Below are 19,342 nucleotides of genomic sequence, written 5' to 3' on the forward strand. Positions count from 1 at the left end.
TATAAAATGCCATAAATATATTTCTATTTTAACGCCTATCAATAGAGTATTTTTTGTGTTTCTTAAGCTGTTGTTTGAAGTATTTTGTTATAAAAACATAATTAAATGAATACCTTAAAGGGTACATTAACCAATGTGAAATATGATCAGCAGTGAATGGCTGCCAGCAGACAGGCGCGACATGAGGCTGGCTACTCTTGAGTGATAGCTGGTGTGAAATATTGGATTGTTGTCTTTACATCCTTCACATGAGTGCAACTCCATAATAGGCATAAAGCAACGCTGGGCGGAAATAAATTTCAGAGTGTCAAAAGTGTCAGCCAAGGAAAACGTATTGTGATAAATCACAAGATTCCTTTCCTGTGATATTTATCTATTTATTTTTCTGGCATGTCTGCGCTCGCTCGTTTAAGTGCAAGGCTTTTTTTTCTTATTTATTCATTTTGTTCCGTGCAACGATTTCAGGGACCTTTTTCCAAGAAAGCAAGATTGTTACTTCGAGGGAAATGTGCACAGATAATATATTCTTCCTTTGTACCTCACATATGAACGAGTATCTTTGCAAATGTGAACTTCCCATGTAACTGTTGCTTTGGTATTCGTCTTTGGAGCATGCCATACAGTGAGTTACAGTGACACTGTGCTCTGCCCTTTCCCCCTTGCTGACTAAGGTTCATTCCAGGTCTTTCTCCTCCTCTTATGCTCTCTCATACCAAAGTCATGGACCCCACAGTATGCTGAATACTGGTATCCTGTCATTTAAAAAAGTTTTTTTTTTTAAAGAAAAGTAACATGCATGCATTCGAGACTTTGGGTGCTGTGTTTTGCATGTAGTGTTCTTCTCTTTCTACAGATATTTCCTCAACCTTTTTCTGACCTTTAAGGATTGCATTGTGCTGTGTTTGGTATTTCATCAGGTCCCGTATGGGTTATTGTGTGGCTCATTGGGATTCTGTGTCTTAAACCTAAAATAGGACTCAGAGGTACATGGGGCTGACTCCTGTCTGTCAGGAGAGGCAGCTGTGTGGGTACAGAGATCACAGATCAAGCAGCCGTGTCTGAATTATCCCCTGTACAACTTCTGTACAGTTTGCCCTTTAGGTTGTGGCAACTGCTAAAATTTCCAAACTGCATATGTGAAGAAAATTATTTACAATACCATTGACTTGTACATGAGTGGTGAAGACAAATCCTGGATGCTGCTTTAATTAATTATTTAATTTATATCTGAAGCGGCAAGGTTAGGGTGTGGGCCCTATGTTAGTTTTATGACTCACCTGCCATTAATCATTAAACATTACCAAAACTTCAAATCAGACTTATTCATGAATACCAGTTTCTGTCAGTTTTTGTCTATGCTACTGTATGCTTCGAAGATTGTAACAGTTATATTATAAGCTTACTATGGCCATAATTTGGATTGTCTCACAACATGTTTTTCGTTCCCTTGATAAAGTGAGAGTGTGTGCAACCTACCAATGGGGAGGCTGTCATAGTCTAGCAGCCTTCTGATGGGGAGAGAGAAACATTTATTTATGTGGCTATGTGGTTTTTAAAATATTTTTATTCATGGGAGGCGGTACGGAACTTAAAGGCTAAAATGTTTAAAGTGTTTAAAGCAGTGTTTAAAATAGAATCATGTGGTGAAATATGTGGCTAAGTGTGTGCACTGCAAAATAAGCAGTGAGATCTCTTTTTTGCTGTTTTAGCAGAATAATGTGAACAAAAGAGGAAGTGACAACCGCTGAAGTGCCTTCCTGGCTTGGGTACAGGAGCACCTGTATTTTGACTGGAGTGATTTTAAAAATGGGCATCATTGTGACAGATTTAACCATATGTATAATTCGCTAACCTGGGTTCAGTAAACTAATCATGTATCAGCTGTCGATATTGCATCAATTGAATGAATAATTGACTCCATGCAACAGTTATGGTTCCATAAATACAGGATTAAATACAGCTTAGACAAAGCTCTCTTAGACAGGACCCCTCTCACACAAGTACACGGGTTACCTCCTGCCTACCCTCCCCTTGGGTTTTCACCATGGGCCCACTGACTTCAGTGCCAGAGGGTTTTACAGATGTGTGTTGTGTGTCAAACAGTGAATAAAGGAGGATGTGAATTCAGCAAATAAAATGCAGGAAGGAATTTAATAAGGGGGGTTTGGCACAGCTGTGGTTGTTGACTGCTTAGGTGAAGTCACTTAATTGCATAGGGGTCTATCATCAGTCTCCTTATAAGCTTCAGTTGAACATGGGATGAAATGTGCCTGCTAGGGTTTTTAAGCTCACTGTGACAGAGGTGGTCTTATTTTAATTCCAGTGGTTATTTTATTGATGAAAGGTCGGTGTGCAAATGCCTTGATGTGTTTAAGTGTTTAAGACCCTGGGCAATTTGTACTTGCTTTGGCACAAGCAGATGCCTTTCTCATGATTTTTGTTTTCTTTACTGTCACAAACAAACTGATGGCCCACAGTCACTCACCTCATATGCCTCTTATGACAGAGTAATGACTCTAAAGGTGAGCCAGGTTATCTTGATGGAGCTAATTGTAGAGCACAGAGTTTTATCAATATTTGTGGTCAAGAGAGAGAAAAAAATTTGTTTTAAAGTTGTTGAGGCCGGGATTGAATTAGCCCTTATTCTTATTCTTGACTGACAAATAAATACATGCACTTTTTAGAACAGTCATTCTGAAAGTTTTTTGTGAGAAAAAACAAACGTAAAAAGGCACTTTTTTAACAAAGTTAAAGACTAATGTTGGATGAATCCAGATGTAAATGTGATGATGACATGCTGCTGCTACATCTATACAAAATAACAGACATGTTGTGTTTGCTGGGAGCATTTCTGCTTCAGTAGAACAATAATATTATTGTCACTGTGGTCACAGCTATTTTTCAATCTAAAACTACGGTTTCAAACTATCCATAGTCACACTTGTTAAATAGAAATGGTGAATTTTGACCTTTGTTCTTACTTTCCTTATTTCAATTCAGTTTTTTTAGATTGCCTCCTTGCCTCCTTTGTGGAGAGAAGAACAGGGAACAGGCCTCCAGTGGAGTTACATAGAAGTGTAAAGGGTAGAGGGTTGATAAAATGTCTGGCTGTTGAATGAGCCATACTGTAATGTATTGCAAGACACGTACTGCTCCAGTGATCTCGATTTGCACATTTTAACAGCTCCACCAGAACGGGGGACTTTTAAAATCTGCCCGGGTAACAGCTCCTTTGCATCTGCCTAATCAAAGCAACCATAGTTTGCATCAGTCAGTAGAGTTGTTGAGATGCTGTGAGGAGTATGGAGTAGGAGACAGAATATGGAACAGGAGACTATGACTCTGCTTCTTGCCATGAAAGAGTAAGTCCTTTACCTTCTATTCTGGACCATGCCCCACAGGTGATAGTTGAAAGATCTCTGACAGCCATGCTATCCATGCCTTGCATTCAGTAAGGGGAGTACTGACTTTGAAACAACACCAGTACTGCTCTTATTAGCACTCAGAGAATGTGCTAGAATTCATTGCTAATGAAATATGGGCTATACTGAAATTTTGATTTATTTTCCCTGAGTAACAATTCAATTGTTATTAAATAACAATTAAATTATTATTTAAGGAAAATAAATAACAAAAAATTCAGAAAATAAGGGTAAGAGGACACATGATAAAGGGTGTATGTGTGTGTGTGTGTGTGTGTGTGTGTGTGTGTGTGTGGTAAACATGATTATATGCACCAGTTAAATACGCAATTGGTGATTTTATTGATTGGATTTATATGCAGTATTGACGGGTTGATACAGAATGAATGCAGTGCTCTGATTGATCCTGACATGAAGAATATTATGATCACTGTGAGTTTAGGCAACAAACCGGCAGGGTACGGGGGGGCAGCTCAGATACGGAACCTCGGCACGGTGGCCAGTGAACCTTTAAGCACCTGCAGGTGTTTCCTCTGTCGTTCTGATAAGCTGACTCAGTGCAGTTTCAGCTCACAAAGCCGCAGTCTAACTTTGGGCACCACTTTTCTACAGATGTGCCGATCTGCTGTTTGAAGCCATGCCCGAAGCAGAGATGTTTCAGGTCCTGAGAAACAGTGTGAAACCTGTTAGTCCCAAGTGACAAAAATGGCCATTAATGCGTTTAGTAAAAGATACAACTACAGCTATGAGTGCTAAAACACATTTGTGAAAAAAGGGGGGAAAAACTAATATGTACTGCAAACCTACTGCAAGCTGTTTTGGACCATACATTTCCCATGACTTTGGAAGAAAAATTAATAAATAAAATAAAGAACAATAAATACATTTTTGCAATACATAATAATTAAAAAAATTAAATGATGGTTTCAAATGTGAGACATTCTATGTTAGGCACATGTTAGGTATTTACTCTTGATTACTCATTATCTTGTTTCTTCTTTAACTCTTTTTTTCCCCATAAAACTGTCTTTTTGCATCAGCAGTATATTTATACTTGCTGCTTGAGAACAGAGGGCACCTGTGTGTTAACCTTGATGCAATGTCACAGCAAGTTTGCTCACATTATCCCATGCAACATGTTTCAGAAAGACTTAAATCTAAATCCCACCTGTGCACAAAGGCGCTGATAAATGACTTGATCCATGGGAGACAAATTTAAAGCACTTTTTTCCCCCCGGAAACCAGAAATACCTGTTTTGGGATGAGGCTGTTCCCAGAGATGCCTGAACTCGGAACATTGGTCTCAAACGATTCGCTAATTCCAGGTTATAGTGAATATTATACGAAGCAGTAGGGACAGTTACAGGCACTGAAGTCTCCTGTGTTTGTTTTGTGCTTGTTTTTTTTTTTTCTATTTTCTGTGAATCATAAGATCAAAAGAAATGGACTTTCTCAATGTTGTCCTGCTGGTTTAGTTATATGGATCTCCACAACAAACCATCACAGACAACAGAGAAACTGTTCAGTTTTTTAAATGTGTGCATGTTTGTACATGCATGTGTGTGCACATCTGTGTGTGTCTGTGAGTTTTTCTGTGAACGTGTTCCTGCATCTGTGCCCTCCATAATGTTTGGTACAAAGACTTTTTATTTTATTTATTTGGCTCTGTACTTCGCAATTTCAGATTTGTAATCGAACAATTCACATATGGTTAAAATGCAGATTATATTATTTTATTAAAAGGTATTTTTATGCATTTTCATTTCAGCATGTAGAAATGAAAGCACTTTTTATACATAGGCCCCTCAAAAGATTTCTGGACACCATAATGTTTGGGACAAAAGACTTCACAGGTATTTCTGAAGAGTCACTTGTGTTCAACTGCTTCCTTGGTGTAGGTATAAGAGAGCTTTCAGTATCTAGTTTTGATTCTAGCTTTTTGATTGCCTGTGAAGTCAGTTATTGATGTTTGTCAACATGTGGACCATAGTTGTGGCATTGAAAGTCAAGGAAGCCATTATCAGCCTGAGAAATAATAATAAGAAAAAACTGTCAGAGACAAGCCAGACCTTAGGTTTACCAAAATCAACTGTCCAGCACATCATTAAGAAGAAAGAGCACTGACAAGCTCAGTAATCGTGAAGGACCTGGCAGGCCAAGGGAGATGTCTACAAGTGATGACCTAAGAATTTTCACCATGATGAAGAAAAACCTTAAAACAGCAGTCCAACAGATCAGAAACACTCTTCAAGAGGCAGGCATAGATGTGCAGTGAGTACTGTCTGCAGAAGACTTCACAAACACAACTAACGGAGCTACACTGCAATATGCAAACCACAAGTTAGCTGCAAAAACAGCAGGGCCAGGTTACAGGTTGCAGAGCCTGCAGAATTCTGGAAAAAAAGGTCTTTTGAGAAGATTCACTCGTATCGGAGTGATGGAAAGAGCAAAGTGTGGAGGCCGAAAAGGAACTGCTCAAGATCCGAAGCACGCCCCCTCATCTGTGAAACATGGTGGTCTTCCTTAATGATGCAACAGCAGAACAAATTCCGAAGCGTACGAAAACATCTTATCTGCTCGTGCAAATGGCTCCAAACTTCTTGGACAGCACTTTATCTGACAGTGCAGCAAGACATTGATCCAAAACATACTGTTAAAGTAACAAAGGAGGTTTGCGAAAACTGGAAAGAATTTGACGCAGACTTTGCATTCATTTCATGCAAAGGAAATGTGACAAAGTTGTAAACATGACTAATTTCACTTACATGACATGAAATGAAACACTGTGGTGCCCTGAAATGTTGGGTGAGGGGGGCTATGTATAAAAAGTGCTGTCATTTCTATATAGCGAAACCAATTTTTAAAATCTATTTATTTATTTATTTATTTATTTGACAGGGACAATACACATTGATCAACATCACTATTATGTGATGTAAATATGCCAGGTTTAGCTAGCTCATTTCCATCTGTTGTCCCTGGGCAGGCTGATGTTAACAAATTATGTTAATCAAAGTTGAGAATCTACACAAACTACAAATCTACAAATCAAATTACAAATCTAGAGTTGTGAAGCACAGAGCCAAATCAAGAAAACAAAATATGTCTTTGCCCCAAACATTATAGATGGCACTGCATGTGCCCTGTGTGTACGTGCACAGGTGCGTGTGTGTGTGTGTGTGTGTGTGTGTCTTAAAGTGTGTGTGATACCGTCTGGTGCTGAGCTGGCTACATCAGTGGTGTGTAACAAAGAAACCGAGATGCGGTTGAAAGCGTTGTGACGTCACTGGGGTTTCTGTAGTGGCCTTTTAAGAAGCAGCAGGCATAAGACATCACTGAAATTTTACAACATATACCCGATAATCGAACTTGAAGACACAAGGCCTGAGAAACTATCAGCAGTATGCACTGGGAGAAATGTAAGTACGTGGGATTTCTGAAATTAAGGGTTATTTCTGCAGTGGGCAGCAGGTGCTCAGAGATGGCACAGATGTTCAGTGAGTACGGTTGATCAATGATGCTTAACCATTGAGATCTATGGATTTATAAACAACACTTAAATCATAATACATAAAATTTACAAGGTCTACAATTTAACAAAATCTGCTAAAAGACCCAATGAATGCACGCTCTGACCATGTTCCGGTGGTCTTATTTTGGAGAAATTGATTGATAGAAATTGATTCGTTTCTGTACATGATTCTTTGCTGCTTTTAGCTGAAAATGAAATATTTTATTAAATTATTAAGCTGACTGACCCTGATTTAATTGCTCGCTTTATTTCTACTGCTTATCTTGTACTTATACATAAAAACTGAAAACCTTTACTGTGGTATGAAATATGAAATTAAGCTGTTGAAGAATAAATATGTAACATTGCAAGGTTTCTATAAGTTTTCATTGACTAGAATCTCAGAGAACTGAACCTTAGACTCATCATTTATATGGCACCAGAAGCAAAATAAGTGATTACATATTTAAGTTCATTTTCACTTTATTGTTTAACATGCAAAAAAAGCACGATTTAAATAACACCAAGACAAATCTTGTCTCTGATGAAAACAGAAAAAGAAATCTGAACTTTCAGTTAGACAAAATGACAAAATTACATTTGTATTTCGGCAGTTATACTTTATATTTTTACACTACCCCCTTCCTTGTAGATATTTAGAACAATACTTTTTGTTGCTTAATTGGCCAGCAAACATGTCAAATTACAAATGTTTGAGAAGTCAAAAATTAAGATTTTTCTTTCCCAGTTCTGTACTATTTATGGTTCCACCTGGAGGTAATTAGGACAGTCTTTGACATCTTAAAGTATACACCTTGGAGACACTCATTATACCTGTCAGGCAGAAGTGGTGGAGAGTTTTTCTCCAGAGGATGGTAAAGCAATTGGATGCATTTTTCAGATCAAAGTGTTTTTTTTCCCCCTATCAGACAAAAACACTGTGCAGTCAAGCCCTGGCTGTTGAGTTTGATGGAATAATTAACAGAAAAGGCTTAGGGGAAAGCTTTGGTGCAAATTGAGAGATATCTGCATTTTTCTCACCAATAAACCACGAGGATGCAACTTTGCTTATCAATGCTATTGGCTACTGGGACAAAAAGACCATTTTAAACAATTTACATTCCAAAGTTTTAAACAGTGGAGGGAAAGAGTGCAATACTGGATGTAGTCAGTAGGTTTTTTTTTTGTGGTTTTTTTTTTGTTATGGACGCTCAGTAATCTTGATATGCAAAACTGTGCAACGGCATTACAGCTGCATTCCACTCCTCTCTGTTTTTAATTTATTTATCCCTCACCTTCCTCTTTTTTAGAGATGACACTACTCATTTGTGTTAGTGTGTGTGTGTGTGTGTACACGTACATACATCTGGTCATGTGTGTGTGTGTGTCTGTGTGTGTGTGTCTGTGTTGGAGGGAAGGTGCAAGTGTATTCATGGACAAGGGTGTGGGTGAGTGTTTTGTAGATGTGAGTCATTTGTGTGTGTGTGTGTTTGTTGGAGGGTGCAAGCATGTGTGTTTAGCTATGGAGTGCATGGGTGAGTGTTTTACAGATGTGACTTTTGTGTGTGTGTGTGTGTTTGTTGAAGGGTGCAAGCATGTGTGTTTAGATATGGGGGTGTGGGTGAGTGTTTTACAGATGTGATTTTTGTGTGTGTGTGTGTGTGTGTGTCCGTTGCAGGGTGCAAGCATGTGTGTTTCGATATGGGGGTGTGGGTGACTGTTTTACAGATGTGATTTTTGTGTGTGTGTGTGTGTGTGTGTGTGTGTGTGTGTGTGTGTGCGTGCGTGTGCGTGCGTGTGCGCGCACATGTTTATGAATATTTAATAAAAAAGATCAAAGATAATGTAGATAACATCTTTGGCCGTGTGGCAGACTATACATTCAGACTAGGCTATATATAATGTTTCTGTAACAGGAAGAATACTAACAGCATTATTTATTTTGGACCTTCTCAGTGTGACATTATGCATATGTACAATTATGCAAAATGTCACAATGTGCTTAATAATGCATATGATTTCCCATAGGCTGTGGCTCAAAGGAAAGTGGTGTGAAGACACTAGCTTACATACATTATCATAGAGTGCCAGAGGTGAAATTCATAAAATAAAGTGCATAAATCTTAACACTTTACCATGTATTGGTACATTTCTCTCACATTTAACCAAAATATGCCCTTTATCAGATTTAACTTTAAAATGTCACTTTTGACAATATTTATTATGTTTGAAATGACCGGTCTAAATAAGAAATAAGCCTAACATTATATCTAAGCCAGGCATACATATTTAAGTGATATTTTAATTTTTATGTCTAGTTTATTAAATGTATTAAATATTTAGTATAAATTTGGTGAATGTAGTGTGTATATTGCCAAATTATATGGCCAATTTAAATTGTGTTTCAAAATAAAATTGTAGCAAGGTTTTGTATTGTATAGTTTAATTGGCTTCTCCTAAAAAACAAAAAGAACAATTATATACAGCCATACCTGGCATTTTTGCAAAAACTTTCCAAAAGGAAATTATAATAGTATTGCATGAATATTTGTGTGAAGGTACTTTCAACACTGTGCTTTGAAAACAGACTCTAAAATAAGAAATTTACTGTTTTGTAACTTTTGCTGTTTCTTGTCATCACATGCACAAAACCATGAAATAATTCGCCTCAACCACCCTTCCAGCTGTTCCCATTCAGCCTAACTGATCAGTGGAATGTTGCAGGTAGTCCAGAAGATGGTGCTTTGATGGAAATGTGGTAGCGAAGGAAGCAGAGTGGGGGGTTATATTTTTCTGTACTATATTTTAGAATTGGGAGGTGGGGTTATGCGTATACAGTGCACATATACATGTATGTATGTATTTACATATTCAAATGCAGTGTATATAGTACATGGCTATATTTCATTGTTGTAATATATTTATTATTTTTTATCATTCAATCTAATCGCACTGCACATTGCCCTGTGTGGCCGATAAAAATACGTTTGCATGAGGGTGGGGGAGGGGTGAGAGAAGGCGTGTAGCAAGGAACTAAGCATAAACGGAGATGTTCACTTCTAAGAACTGATAAATCTGACACTCCCTCTTCTGGTCTTGGCTCTCCATTTAGCATTTCCTGCTTGCAGCAACTGGACTTTTGGCAGCTGCTGTGTCTCAGAAAAAAAGTGGGCCACCTTGTGTGCTGATTAGGAACTCCAAACTGAGCTCTAATTGAGCTCTAGCTCTAACTGTTTTTCCTTCCAGTTAAACACTTGTACTGATAATCTAATTTCTAGCTAAATGATATGTCAGCAGTTGGGCTCTTTATGATAGATGGCTCCTGCTACAGTGGGAAGAGGAATGTTCTGGTCAGCCAGCAACAGACCCACAAGCCAGTTGCTTGAACTACAAGCCAGCTATGCTAATAACCCCAAGGGCCTCATTTTACTGTATGACCATCACTGGTCAAACTCATAAGTAGCCAATCAGGATCCTGACTCTGTGACAGATAAACCAAGCACCCTGTTTATATACTTGGTTGATGAACATTTAGGGACCAAAGACGTTGTTACTGCATTAAAAACAGGTAAAAAGGTCAATGCAAAGTTAAAAGTTTAAAGTCCCCGGATTTCCCACAATTTGCCTTCCACTCCCTTATCATGTTTTCTTGGTTTTCCTGGGAGTTGTCAAGTGAAGCCAATCATTACCAACTGCCTTCTCCCTTTTTATGACTCATATTCCTTCTTTGATAAATCATGTAGTCTCTTTGAAAATAAGAGTATTTGGCTGATTGTACTTTTTAAATATTTGTTTTAGTGACTAATCAGTGACTGGGTTAGAAACATTTCAAAGTGTCATGTGGAGTGATAACCTTCAAATATTAACAGGCACATTCCTGAAATTACCATCCTTGTAAAAACTGTATTTTGTTCCAGGTCATTTGAACCACCATAACGATTTTCTGAATAATATTTCTGATTAATTATGTGTGCAAACTAATTTTAATGAAATAATAAAATATCACATTTGAATACAAAACCATCTGCATCCCTGTCTAAACATGTGAGTGTGAAATTTTTTCAGTAATCCACACTCACTCATGGTGAGAACAGATAGCAGTCATGTGTTGACATGAATTGACAGTGCAAAGAAGATTAATGACAAGAAAATTAGAATTTATCTTTCTTCAAAGTTCTATGTGCTCTAGCCATCATATATTTCATTATTATATACTGGCATTGTGCTCTGGCTATGATCATTAAGCCAGAGAATCCCTTAATGGCAGACTGTTGTTTGGTTATGCAGCTAGAAACCCTTTACATTTAATTTCACAAACAATGAACCTGTCTGAAAATCTTCATTCCCTTTTCTTTCTTTTTTTTTTTGGGGGGGGGGGGGGTGAAATAACTCATGGGACATAATGGGTGACTGTGAGTGTAGACTTAGCAGAAGCAAGAATTAGCTCAAGGGGAAAGGTCTGTCTGCAGGTGTCTTGGGAAACTGAAATTAGAATGAGAACAAAAGGGTGGACACTTGCAACGGGATCATAAGAAAAGACAGTTTATTTAATCAAAGAAACATGCCGTTTTTTTTCTTCTTTGCAGACATCAATTGAATGCTTTCAATTTTTTAAAACATTTTCAACCCATTTTTTATCAACACAGATTACTTTATTACTTCAAGCTTTAGAGAAAGAGAAAGGGAGTGTTTGTGTTGTAAGTCACTCTGGGTGTCTGTAAATTCCAGTAATGTAAAGACATACATTAGTGAGTTGTTTTTTAGGAATACTATTTAATAAATACTAAGACCTATGCAGTCCAATTGCAATGGTTTTTTTTTCTTGAGTAAAACATAAATAAAACATGTCATGAATACTCAACCCTTTTGTGCTAATTAGGAATCAACTTATGTTATTGACCTGGACTAAATGAAAACTTCATCCTTAACTTTGACTCGTAGCATAAATGCATTTTTTTTCTTCTCACAGTTTGGTAACTTCATTTTGGAAATTGATAAACATTCCAAACTATATTTACTATGTCCTGTCCTCAACAAATGTAAAAAGCATCTTGCACTTAAAAGGTCACATGTCACGTGGTTATAGTTACATTTGATTCATGGGTCAGGATAAAAATTACTGGAACAAAGCATAAGCATGAATGTGCAGAGAATAGTAAAAAGACCAGTTTACTGACCATTCATCTGCAGACACAAATGTAACAGTCACTGATTTGATCAAATTGATAACCATGAAAACCACGCCCCTGGATCCCAAAACAGTTAACGGTCCTTCAAAAGGGGAAGCTTTGCAGACACAGAGTCAACAGTCCCATGGTGCATTGCTCCTTTGTTTTTAAAAGCAATAATCAAACATGAGCAAACCAAATCTGAAATATTCTTTATTGTCAATTCTCAGTATTTTGTTTTTAAAAGTTTACAAATGTACTTTTCTGGAAGTCTGTATAAATAGTGTACTGAAATATTTGTAGTTGCCTTCTCCCTTGCATAGCTGGTTGCTGCTTCTTAATGTAGTCATCTGGGGCCACAACAATCCCTGGGCTGCACAAGTCAGGTTTCTTCTTTTTTTAAAAATGTGATTTAGTGATTTATGGTCAAGCACATTGGGGCCCAGCATCATTCTTGCTTAGGGCCACCAAAACCCAAGGGCTAGCTCATGTGGTAGCTTGCATGCAGTTACCCAGGTTATAATCTCAAAACAGCTGTTTAAGTCTTTCTAAAATAGACCACTTAATTTAAGACTGGAGGCCATATTTTCTAGGGATTCGTGAGACTTTTATAGATGCTAATAAGATAAATAGTGTTTGTCCATGTTTATTAAGGTGTTGCATTAGAGGTTAGCGCAGGAAAAATGAGAGAAAAGCAACATTTCTAAAATTAGCGGTTAAATTTGGGTTAATGTATATGTATTTTAGGGCATTCTGATGTTAGACCACAAATATATGGGAGGGCAGAGTGCGGGGAAATGACCTGCTAAAGCTGATTCATCATGGCTGGTGGCCGTTGCTGCAAAGGTAACTGCGTCTGTTGTTCAACATCCGGGAAAAGCAGGTGTTAGCTTCTTTTCAGATCAGCATGGCCATTCTTAAGAAGTGACATCATCAGAATGTTACAGTTGGGGGTGAGTCGCCATAAATGTCACGCTTTCTTTTTACTGTTATTTTTAATTATTTAATTATTCTGCACCTCTGTTACAATCACGCTAACTAGGTATGAATGTGACATAAATACCTTGGTTTTAATTGTATCTGACTCGATTAAGTTATGAATGTAATCGATGACTGCTGACATGTCAAAGCTGTTTGAAATAAAATTTCATAGTGCTAGGCTAAATATTGTCTGGATAAATGAGCAAAATCAAGAAACTGTAACATTTATGGTGGCTCTCCCCTCTGTTTGTGAAAGGGGAGGTGCTTTTTAAATCGAGTATTGCCTTTTGGCATGGCAGAAGAGAATCTGAATAATTTACACCAGTGGTCTCCAACCCTGGTCCTGGAGAGCTACAGGGTCTGCTGGTTTTTTCACCTTAAAATCAGCACCCAATTGAGACCCAAGACACCAGGTGAGTAGAGTTAACTGCGTAATTAACTGCTCTAATTGATTCATAAAGTGCAGAGTCACCATGGAAACCAGCAGACCCTGTAGCTCTCCAGGGCCAGGGTTGGAGACCACTGATCTACACGCTCCCAAGTCAAGCCATACTCCACTTATTGGATGGGCTGGGAGATGATCTGGATCCAACTACAAAATGAATCCCCGCCATCCCTGCAGTGACAAAACTGCTGTCCTGCCTTCCGGCTCATTCCAGCGTACAGACAGGACACTACCCGGCATTTCGCAGACAACGATTTGAAATAAGCTGCCTCTGGTGCTGAATGCCATGCTGCATCGAATGTCCCATTACATCACATTCCTGAACAATCCAGAGGCCCTTCCGGATACCAAACAGGGATTATATTCCATCGCTAATTTTCCAGATGTGCTAGGTGCAGTTGACTGCACACACGTTCAGCTGATACCCCCATCAGCGAATGAGCATTTGTGCAGAAACAGAAGGCACACACATCCTATCAATGTCCAGGTTGTGTGTTACTACTGGAATGGAAACACAAATGTGCTTGCAAAATACCCGGGGTGCACACATGACTCCTTCATATTTAGGAACAGTTGCTTGTCAGAGAAGTTGAGATGGTTGGCTATTGGGTACGGAATTAGGCAACTTGAAATATTAGAACTGTGTTCTGAATTTTTTTTACTAATGAGACATTACATTTAAAGCTGACAGTGCCTATGCATTGCATCCATGGATCCTGACACCTGTCCAAAACCCAACGTCATCAGCACTGGAGGGGTACAACAATGTTGCTTTCCTGCAATGCGTTAGACGTGTCTTAAATATCAGCAGTGCATTTAAATGAACTCACTGCGACTGTGCTCATTTACATAACCAGAACATGGGCTGACCAGGTTCCCCCTCCATAGCTGCAGTCCTCCTGAGTTGTCTTCCAATTAAGGAGTTTTTTTTTACCTCAGCACTTGAGGTAAAACATTTTTGGGGTTCAAGGTTTTTGCACAGTTGTAAACCATCTTTGTTGCAGTGTCTCTTTAAAAACTGTTATACAAATTAAACTGCAATGAACTGAGTTGAGTTGAACACCATTGAATGACTATCGGCTCAGATCAGCTGTCTGGGAAACAGCCCATAAGCACATAATACACGCCTCGTGGTATTTTGCAACTTATCGTGTGTGATCTCTGGGCAATGTGTTAGTGTTGCTTAATTCCACGTTAGCCCTGTGTGTATAGTGGTGCACAGTGACATCACAGTCAGCCCGTATGTTTTATGTCACACAGTGACATCACAGTAACCCCGTATGTTTTATATCACAGTAACATCACAGTAACCCCGTATGTTTTATATCACAGTGACATCACAGTAACCCAGCGCGTTTTATGTTGCACAGTGCCAGCCCCAGAGCAGCCGTGTCCCCGGCCGTATCAGGGGGTACGAGTCAAGGACCCTGTTAAAGAGCTGCTGCAGCGGAAGAGAAGAGCCAGCCTCAGCAACTGCAAGACACCCACTACTGCGGTGAGGAGAACACACGCACGGATGCACACATACACACACCCTGACACACACGTGCACACACACGCAGACACACACGTGCACACACACATGCAGACACACACACACACATAGACACACACGTGCACACACACATATGCAGACACACATGTGCACACAAACACGCAGATACACACTTGCACACACACATGAAGACACACACGTGCACACACACACACACACACACACACACACACACTGGTCACCCGGTCTCTCTATCACTCTCCCTCAATTCAGTTTAATTTCTTTTTAAGTGCAGAATAGTAACATACAGTTTATACATTTTTCCAAAGATAATATTGTTAATATTGTGCTTGGTCAAGATCAGTTTATGGTTTGTATCTATAACTTTGAAGGGATGCTCAGACATTGTGTAATAAAAGTGCTTTTTATTTTGGTTATATTGTCCATGTTTTTTGAAGTAGTGGTTTTTGGATCATAATTTGAATAATTTGCTTAGTAAACTTCAGGAACAGTTGACTCAGGGGACCACAAGCTCTTCACTGAACACGTCTGCTCAGCTCTTAACAATGTTCAAATGACTGGAGCCATATTCATAGACTTCAAGGAAGCATTTGATACTGTAAGCCACACACTCCTTCTGAAAAACTATGACATTTTGACATGTCACCTGCTTTTACCACTTTGATTACATCATACCTCCAAAACTGATCCTAGTTTGTAGCCAGAACTCACTGAAACGTATCCACTGCTTTTTTGGAGTCCCGCAAGATTCTAAACTAGGACCCTTGCCTTTTCTCTGGTATGTGAATGATCTCCTGGATGCTTACCCAATCTTACACTGCCTTCTGTATGCTAATGATGTGATTATATACACCTCTGATAAGATCCAGATAACAGATAACTTCAAAACTCAATAGTGACATGAACCTCCTCTACTCCTGGCTCGAGCATAATCATCTGACTTTAAGCATCAAGAAAACTGAATGCATGTTCTTTCATTCTCCATGCAAGCAGTTTTCTACACCTGATCCCATCACCATTGCCTACAAACCCCTAACGGTTATTTATTTATTTATTTATTTATTTATTTATTTAAATACAGTGCACCAGATTTAGCTAAAAGCTTTTTTCCATCTGCTTTCCCTGGGCGGTGGATAGGTTATAGCATTAAAAGCAAGCAAAAATCATATACAGTAACATAATACAAATTATAAATGCCCAAGTGTCAATGCTTGGACATCATAGTGCTTTTATAATCACAGAATCAGCAATTCATAAACTCATTTCAGAATCATAAATTAGTAAGCTACCACATTAAAAACATGTGAATATCCTCGACAAGAAACATGATCAAAATTGTAAACACTAAGCCAATTCATATGTTCGTTTCAGAATCATAAGTTCCTAGGTTACAGCAGTGAGAGCAGGTTGCCCATTACTCATCATAGCCCACACTTGCTCTTAATACCCACCTGGCATTCAAACCACATACCAAGAAACCTACAAAACAACTGGCTCAAAATAAATTATTTTCAAGACAATTTTGGCTTTATTATACTCATTCAACCTCATATACCTACCTAAGCTTGATTGTTATTTTCACCATCACTTACTGCATACCATATCTGCAAAAAATACCATCATTCGGTCTTATAATATAGCTTGTGATATACTCTCATCCAACAGGCCATGGACACATCACTGTTCTTCACTGCAGAATTCTCCCTCAGTTTTGGCAATTATTACACCTTATCAGTTATGAAACTACTATCAAATCCAACACAAACTCCTGCCTGAAACAATCTGTACTCTCTTAGCAACTCACTCATCTGACAGGCAGTCATGACTCACCAGATCCATAAGCCTTAACCCAGATCCAAGTTTTGAACAGAATTGTGGCAAAAAAAAATCAGTCTTCAATCAGAACACACCCTTTCGGAACTCCCTCCCTCTGCCCCTCAAAACATTCACACCCATGAACACTTTTAAACATATGTTATAATACCCGCACCTTTTGCCGAAACCAATCATGCAGCCACTAGTTTTGTCCCTCTAACTTTATTATGTTTTTTCTCTTTTATTTTCTCTTTGCCCTTCCCTCACATGTGCTCTTTTTCACTCCCCATCTTGTCTTTTCTTTTTAACTTAATTTTGCAGTATTTTCTCTTTTTCTTTCCTGTAACTAATTCACATTTTCCATTTTCCACACTTTATAGACATGCACTAAAACTGAAATAATATTTAAAACAACTCCATAGACAAAACTGCATTTAACATCTTTGCCCTGGTGATGTTTGGTCCCCATACTTTTCTAGGTCTTAGAAATCTGGCTTTTCTGTCCAATGTACCTTTGTGAGTGGACAAGCTAGTGGCTTTTGATGATTCTTGTATTGCCAATTTGCTTAAATTGAACAAGATATTTCCTTTTTCAAATCTTCTATAGAATTTTCTGATGAACTTTTCAAAGTGTCTTTCCAAATAACTTTCAACCAGTTATTTGACATTGTTGGCTTAAATTATTCCACAGATCTCAGAACTTATTTTTACCAAGAGAGTCAGGCATTTTGGTCATTTTGTGTATCCTGTTTTAAGGTGTTTTTAGTTGTTGAGTTCATGAAATTTCAGGCATAATCAGGATTTATGGGGGTTGTGAACTCATAACTGCCTTGCTTTCTCCCAGGTGTTTTAGCATCCATTGTCAAACCCTTGTTCATTAGCATTATTATTTATTTTACATAACATTTATTTTATTCTTATTTTTGTTTCTCAAATGTTTTTTTATTTTTTAACTTTCCGATTCAATCCCGCATTTTCTATTATTAAAACTTTTTAATAGGGTTTGATCAATTTTTTTTTTTTTTTTTTGCCCTTTGGAGTTTAAAGCTTATCTATGTGAGAGCTTAATGTTGTGCAGCTTGTTTGACTGTGTGTGTTCAATCTATGTCTTTTTAGATGATTGTGGTCTGAAAGGATGGTTTGCTGTCTGTCAGCTAATGCATTGATATAGGAGAGGACTATGTCAGAGATCACATAATAAACTTCACAGTCCTGACACCAGAACAATATGTGAATCTGGTCCCACCTTTATAGATTTTATAGGCCAAAGGCTCAATGGAATTCTCTCTCTATTCAGTTCAGAAAAGTATATTGGTATGACATGGATGATTGTAAGCAGGCTCAGCATACATAGTAACATTCATAAGGACGTGGACATCCTGATCATTTTATTTTATCTTTATTTTTTTAGTGTAAGGTGCACAGCCCTTCAAAGTTCCAAGAAAGGGGGATTTTGACCTTATATAATCCAGGGGTTTTTCCATGACAGTTTAAACCATCGCCTTGGATTGCTGCAGGGCCAGGCAAAGAGCCTATGCAAATCAGCCCAGTGCCTTCTGCCAAAGGAGCTCCTGCTGCCAGCATCACACCACATTAATTACACACACATGCCCACGCTCCAGATCCACTCATGCACACTTATCGCATTCACAAAGGGAGGGCTTTTAACAAGCATGACCAGCCAGGTACACACTCAGAAGAGGACTTGAGAGTTTCGAGGCGTCAGAAAGCAGCATAGTTTGGAGAACACTCATGACCTGCCGGGGGGAGAGGAGAGGGGGTCAATTACAGAAAACATCCCCTAGGACAGGTTTACTCACAGAACAGTTGTCAGCTCTTTCAGGACACACACACACAAAAAAAATTACATTTAATGTACTGCAGGATTTCCCCAAACCTGACACATGATACTTTTCTCATATGACACTTTTTATCTCTCCAGTAGTAAATTATGTGCAAAACTCCAGGAAAAAAGAAGGTTAAATGCGCATGAAGAGGGATTAAGGCTTGAGTTGAGTTCTCCCCCCGTTTAACTGAAGAAAATGCAGCACGGCTTGGCTGTCATTCAGCTGCTACACTGCAGTGCTCCTTCGCATCTGTCAAAGGAAACTGTTTGATACAGAGCAGCACAGGGGTCAATAATCCCTGCCCGTCACCCAGATATCACTAAATCAACCCAGGGTCCCCCCTTCTGTGACCCTCCCCTGATCCCAACACACATTCGCGGCTCCCAAACTCAGCCTCTTGGTTACACCTCCAATGACAGACAGAATACAACATGCCCAGAGCACTAGGGAAGAATGCAGAGATCCAAACAGTGATCTGCTCTGGTGAAAACATACCTGTGACATGTACAAGTGCTGTTCACCGTTCATATGTGCACTGCCACGGCATACTCACACCTGGAACTTATGCATTATATCGTACCTCTCCACTGTTTCTGTAAATACTGTATATTTACATATAAATATGTCTCAAAGGTGT

At 38.6% G+C, this 19,342-nt stretch overlaps 1 protein-coding gene across 2 annotated transcripts in view; it reads left to right on the plus strand.

The window, feature by feature from the left end:
* The first annotated feature begins 3,206 nt into the window (after nt 1–3,206).
* LOC135235946 (NF-kappa-B inhibitor delta-like) overlaps nt 3,207–19,342 on the plus strand; it is a 38,107-nt gene continuing 21,971 nt past the window's right edge. Inside the window, exons 1-2 of one of the 2 annotated variants that reach the window (XM_064302027.1) lie at nt 3,207–3,362; nt 14,898–15,022. In XM_064302027.1, the coding sequence (XP_064158097.1) occupies nt 3,362; nt 14,898–15,022 (126 nt within the window). In that variant the 5' untranslated portion in view covers nt 3,207–3,361. Of the gene's footprint in view, nt 3,363–6,346; nt 6,842–14,897; nt 15,023–19,342 lie in introns of those variants that run through there. The other variant, XM_064302026.1, reaches the window with a different exon arrangement.

This window comes from Anguilla rostrata, chromosome 12 (assembly GCF_018555375.3).
Source record: "Anguilla rostrata isolate EN2019 chromosome 12, ASM1855537v3, whole genome shotgun sequence".
Classification (NCBI taxonomy): Eukaryota; Metazoa; Chordata; class Actinopteri; order Anguilliformes; family Anguillidae; genus Anguilla; species Anguilla rostrata.